Here is a 6,587-nt window from a genome sequence, read left to right on the forward strand (position 1 = left end):
GGGAGGGCGGGTGATGGGGAAGTGTGGTTGTCACGAGGGCAGTCTGGGGAGTCATATCCCTGTGACTCTGTGCTGTTAACCTAGGATGTGCTGTCGAAGGAAAGGCTGGTGTCAGTTCACGGCCCCAGCAGGCCACTAGACTATACCAGATAGATACTGAAACAGCCATATTATGGAGTAGTTTATCTAGGATCTCACAGTCACCATCTCAGCTTGCAGATTTCTTTCTTGGGTAGTGGGGATTTTGAAATTTAAAATTTTCTTTGTAATTCAAGGTAGTTATTCAAATAATCTGTTTCACATTGGTGATTTAGGTTACCCGTTTCATGGAATCAGTCCATTTCATCTTAGTTTTCAAGTATTATTTTGTAGAGTTTTTGTAATAGTTCATTTCTGTGCTTGTCTGCATGTTCTGTAGTGATATTCCCTATTTTATCTAATAATCAGTAGTTTTGTTTAGTGTGAACAAAGGAGGGAAAAATCATTTCTGAGAAAAGCTGCAGTTATCATATATACTAATATTATTTACAATCGTTTATCACCTTTCTGTGAGATCATACATGTCTGCCCTTTGATACCAGACTTGGCCACTTGACTTAGGCAACCCTTCCTTTCACTTGAGAAGATTGCACTTCCTTGCCCATTTTATGCAAGCTTGGCTTTTTGAGTTCCTGGGCCAATTTGGTGTGAGTAGAAAGGCATGTTTCAAGTTTAAATGGAAGCTTTCAAATCTTCTGTTTGTTTCGTATAACCCTGTCTTCTCTCTACTGCAAGAAGGGTCTTGGATAGACTGAAATTTTATGCTGAATGACAGAATCAAATTATACAAACAAGCAAGAGGTGAATAATGATACATATGATATGAGGAAGAAATAAATGTTTGTTGTTGTAAGACATTGAAAATTCAGGAATACTTGTTACATAGCAAAATGTGTAAAAAGGTGACTGGTACATTTTCAATGACCTTTTCTTTTTTCATGCCCACCTTAACCTCCCAAAGTCAAGGTTATAGGTGAGAACTCATTGTCTCTCATTCCTTCTCTCATATATTGCCTCTTTCCATTAGAATGTCCATTTAATTTTGATTCAACTACAGATATATTACCTTCTTTGTCTAACTACACTGGGTTGACTACAGGTTTTCAGTTTTAACACTTCCAACTGGTTTATCATTGAATATTTGTAAAATAACCTTACTAAAATTCCCCAGTTTCATGGTGCTGCCTTCACCTGAGGAAGGAAGCCTCAGAACTACATGAGCTCAGTTAATACTTCAGTCCCACCACAAACAGGAAGTTCACACTGAGGGCTAAAAAGCCAAGCAAAGAAATCAAATGAGCCCTTAGACTTTTAGTGTATTGGTAAATGGCTGTTCCTTTTCGATGAGTGCTCTTGTTAACTCCACATTTAATTTACTATTAAACTACTATGTGATATTAACATACCTGTTATATCTGAGGGATGATCAGAATTGGAGAAGCTACCTTAAGTATTTCCTATAGAAGAATAGAGAAATAAGATTTCCTTGAAACTACAGAATATATTCAACTGAGGGTAGGCACTTAAAATGCTACTTTAATTTTTATTTTATTATTTATTTGTTTAATCATTCATTTAAAAACAATTCTCTTGGCCCCACTGCACAGCTTGTGGGATCCCAGTTCCCCGACCAGGGATCAAACCCGTGCCTCCTGCAGTGGAAGCGCGGAGTCCCAGCCACTGAACCGCCAGGGAACTCCCCCTTAAAATGTTATTTTAAAGTTATGTTTCTTTCTTTGGCCCGGTAGCAGGGCTTGCAGGATCTTAGTTCCCCGACCAGGGGTTGAACCCGGGCCCTCGGCAGTGAAGGCTTGGAATCCTAACCATTGGACTGCCAAGGAATTCCAGAGAGCTATATGTTTCTGGACATGAAACGATTCTTATATTATCATTTTTAATTTTATTTTTTCATTGTCCACATACAAAATATTGACTCCCAAACATCAAAATTATATTAAATATATGTACTACAAGTATCCACATTACAATCCGTTCTCAAGCATATATATATATTTTTTGACCGCACCGTGCGGCTTGCAGAATCATATTTCCCCAACCAGGGATTGAACCCTGGCCCTCCGCAGTGAAACCTCAGGGCCCGCCAGGGAATTCCCAAGCATATATATATATATATATATATATATATTTTGTTGTTGTTGTTGTTGTTGTTGTTGTCATTGTTGTTGACCGAGCCACACTGCATTTAGGATCTTAGTTCGCTGACCAGGGATCCAACCCACTGCCCTGCAGTGGAAGCGCAGAGTCTTAACCACTGGACCGCCAGGGAAGTCCCATATTTCCTTTTTTTAATAAGATACCTGGGACTTCCCTCTTCCCTGGTGGCTCAGTGGTTAAGAATCTGCCTGCCAATGCAGGGGACACGGGTTGGAGCCCTGGCCTGGGAAGATCCCACATGCCACAGAGCAACTAAGCCCGTGTGCCACAGCTACTGAACCTGTGTTCTAGAGCCCACAAGCCACAACTACTGAGCCCATGTGCCACAACTTAAGCCCGCACACCTAGAGCCCGTGCTCCGCAATAAGAGAAGCCACCGCAATGAGAAGCCCGCACACGGCAAAGAAGAGTAGCCTCTGCTTGCAGCAACCAGAGAAAGCCTGGGTGCAGCAACAAAGACCCAGTGCAGCCAAAAATAAATTTATTTAAAAAAAAAAAAGATTCCTGGGACTTTCCTAACGGTCCAGTGGCTAAGACTCCACACTCCCAATGCAGTGGGTCCAGCTTGCATCCTTGGTCAGGGAACTAGATCCCATGTGCATGCCACAACTAAAGATCTAGAACCAACGCAGCCAAATGTATTTTTTTTTAAGATGCCTTGAACTTCCCAGGTGGTGCAGTGGTTAAGAATCTGCCTGCCAGTGCAGGGGACATGGGTTTGAGCCCTGGTCTGGGAAGATCCCACATGCTGCGGAGCAACTAAGCCCATGCACCACAACTGCTGAGCCTGCGCTCTAGAGCCTGCGAGCCACAACTACTGAGCCCACGTGCCTAGAGCCCGTGCTCCACAACAAGAGAAGCCACTGCAATGAGAAGCCCGCGCACCGCAACTAGAGAAAGACCACAAGCAGCAACAAAGACCCAATGCAGCCAAAAATAAATAAGATACCTTTCATATTATTTTTAGGTGTATTTTTTACAACAAAAAGTGCTATATATATATCATATTTATACTTTGCTCGTTATGTATGATGGAGACCATTCCAGTCTACTGACTTTACTCACTCTACTAGCTTCTCACGCATAACCATGTATTCCCCTAATTTCTCACTCCCCTCACATAAAGGCAAGGTCATAAAACCAGTTTTGCCAAATGCGGAGGTACTAAAGGGTTTCAAGCAGGAAAATGTCCCGAAAGGCGGTTTCTACGTGGACCGAAAGCAGAAAAGGCAAGGGCTTCGGTACTGGCCTCAGAGAAATTTGAAACCCAAAGGGAAACGGTCCGCGATCTGTAAACAGTGATTTACATGGGGAGGAGGGGCGGAAGTGGGAATTAAAAGACCGCAATGACTCCAAAACCCTGAGGATGGAGTAAAGGGACCGCGAAGCACAGATTTCAACTAGCAAAAAGAAACGCTCTGCATTGCTACTCCGTTCCAAGCATTCCATTTCCGGGGCCATAGAGAACTGCGCATGCGCCTCGTGAAGAGGCCGACCGGCCGGGGCGAAGCCTGGACGGACCGCTACGGCAGTGTTTGGGGGTCGGTGAGGGAAACCCTGTCCGGGAAGGGAACGCGGGAGAGCTGGGAAGGCGGAGGGCCCGGAAGGTGCTTCCCTGTACTTGATGGGCTTGTTTCAAATTGCAGCCTGTAAAAATTTTAAGTTAAAGCTTACGGTTGTGGGGGCCAGTTATGTCGGAAACTAAGATGTTTCCTATAAAGAAGTTGAACACGGTTTAAATAAAATCTGTTTCTAACAGTAGGTTGCTCTCATGTCCTGCTAGTAAGGCCAAAGTTATTCAGGTTTCTGGAAATGTGGGTCTCCTAAACTGGTGGGCATGGGGCAGTGGTTGGCTCCAGGAACATTTTGTGCAATTAGAATTAATTTTAGCAGTAGGAAATAAGAACTGAACTTGTCTCTGTATTACACACTAGAATGAGAAATACAAAACTCTCCCTGGGTCGAATGAGCTATTTCATACTGACACCCTGCAGAATAGCTTCTGCGTTTCTATTCCCCTTTCACTCCAAAGGCCAAATTCAACGATCTGCTCAGTTCCAGAGACTCAGGGACCAGACGAAGGGTCTGAGACTGGAGGACTAAGGCAAGTGATAATTTAGGTCAGTAACCGTTGCTTCAAAAAGAGCAAAACGTTTCCAAAATTGTTATAAATTGGACTTCCCTGGTGGCGCTAGTGGTTGGGAATCTGCCTGCTAATGCAGGGGACACAGGTTCAAGCCCTGGTCCGGGAAGATCCCACATGCCGCGGAGCAACTGAGCCCATGCGCCACAGCTACTGAGCCTGCGCTCTAGAGCCTGCGAGCCACAACTACTGAGCCCACACGCCTAGAGCCCGTGCTCCACAATAAGAGAAGCCACCGCAGTGAGAAGCCTGTGCACTGCAACAAAGAGTAGCCCCCGCTCGCCACAACTAGAGAAAGCCCACGCACAGCAACACAGCCAAATAATAAATAAATAAATAAAATTATTTTAAAAATTGTTATAAATTGTATTGTTCTTTCTTTTTGCTAACGTGTTTTAACTATTTGCCGTTTTAAAACCAAGTCTTTACACAGTGAGTTGTATAAACAACTCTTTATACAATTACATACATCACTATATGTTTAAGGTGTAAAGCAAAATAGTCTGACTTCCCTGTATTGTTAAATGATTACCACAATATGTTTAATTAGCATCCATCATTTCATATAGATAAAATAAAAGGAGGAAGGGCAATAAAAAAAATTTTTCTTTTGATGATAACTGCCTTATTTTGCAAAACGCTTATCCTATTCCACACTTGTGCTGAATTACCTTCAAATAGCTTTGAGAAAAACTTGTTTACATCATAATATACTTAAGTGAATAATAACTAAATATAATGCAATTTCAAATTCACTATATGTTCATTATGAGAGTAATTAGAAATTTACCTTTGATTTTTAAACTGTAATCTATTTTAGCTGTTTGTGTTCTATTGCTGAAAGTTCTCTTATGAGCCTGTAAAATATATAGTATTCAGAAGACATTGGGATTTATTTTCATCTAAGGAATAATTAACTTTGCCATATTTCTAAGGGCATTTAATGGCGAGGTATATTCTCTTTAATATGAACCCTAAAGAAAGTAAAACTAGATTATCAACTATGCAATAACTTCATTTCTACCTCAATATTTTTATGGCAATATCTGTCATTAAACATTTACTACAAAGTATGTTTTCCTACATCCCTACAGGTGGAAGATTTCATCCATAGAGAAATGGCAATCAGTTGAAACATGATGTTTACATAGGGATATTAGCATTTAAAATATTTTCAGTCAAAATGAGCAGAATGTCCTGGTGTAGCATACATATGAAAACATAACATTTTTTAAAAGTTTCAGTGACCGGGATAAATTTTGGGATGTTTATTAGAAAGATTAGTCTGTATTATGGAAAATTTCAAACTAGCCATGTTGGCAAAAAAGACGTTTCAGTGTGGACTTCCATGATTCCAATCAGGGAAATGAGTCAGTGGTGGAACATTTCATTAAACACAGAACAATAGAGGAGAATCTGATTATAAGGCTAAGTCACGAATCCAATTTTTTTTTTGCGGTACGCGGCCCTCTCACTGTTGTGGCCTCTCCCGTTGCGGAGCACAAGCTCCGGACGCACAGGTTCAGCGGCCATGGCTCACGGGCCCAGCCGCTCCGCGGCATGTGGGATCTTCCCGGACCGGGGCACGAACCCGTGTCCCCTGCATCGGCAGGTGGACTCTCAACCACTGTAAGTCCTCGCCCATTTTGAGATGGCCCACCTTCTGTTTGTGGAGTATGTTTCTCTCTAAATAAATCCACTTCTTACCTATCAAAGCAAAATAAAACAAAAAAAAACTGTTACAGACAGTAACTTAAAGGAAGCACATGAGCTGACTGGGAAGCACACGAGCTGACTGGGAAGCACCTTACAGTGCCCACCCCCTGCCCCTCCTTCCCCCTCTCCCAGCGGCCAACCTGGGCACTCTCCTCGCCCCGCCCCTCGCCGGAAGCGCTCTGCCCAGGCCCCGCCCCCCGGAAGCCCTGCTTCTAATCGGGCGCTAGTAGTTTCCATAGGACCTGGAAGTGGAGGGTGGGGCGTGAAGGTCTTTCGACAGAGAGTGAGCTTCTCCTTTCTGCTGAAAAGTTTCGCTGCGGGCCTCTCTTACTACCTCCTCAGGGTCTTGTGAGTGACTACGGACCTAAAATCCCCACACCCACCCCTGAATTTACCCCAGGTAAGTTCAGATCTAGCCGGTCTGAATCTTTTCGCGGATCTTTTCTCTTCGGGTTAGAGATTTCTCTGAGGATGGCCGTTGCCCTTGGTTTTTTTTTTTTTTTTTTTTTTTTGT

At 42.9% G+C, this 6,587-nt stretch overlaps 1 protein-coding gene across 1 annotated transcript in view; it reads left to right on the forward strand.

Annotated features, from left to right (window-relative positions):
• The first annotated feature begins 3,687 nt into the window (after positions 1–3,687).
• The window catches only part of LOC103087371 (zinc finger protein 665-like), a 67,367-nt gene continuing 64,467 nt past the window's right edge, over positions 3,688–6,587 (forward strand). The window contains 2 exon segments of the mRNA XM_082931030.1: positions 3,688–3,759; positions 6,416–6,473. Of these exon segments, the coding sequence (XP_082787156.1) occupies positions 3,688–3,759; positions 6,416–6,473 (130 nt within the window).

This window comes from Lipotes vexillifer, unplaced genomic scaffold (genome assembly GCF_000442215.2).
Source record: "Lipotes vexillifer unplaced genomic scaffold, Lipotes_vexillifer_v1.1 scaffold1665, whole genome shotgun sequence".
Lineage (NCBI taxonomy): Eukaryota > Metazoa > Chordata > Mammalia > Artiodactyla > Lipotidae > Lipotes > Lipotes vexillifer.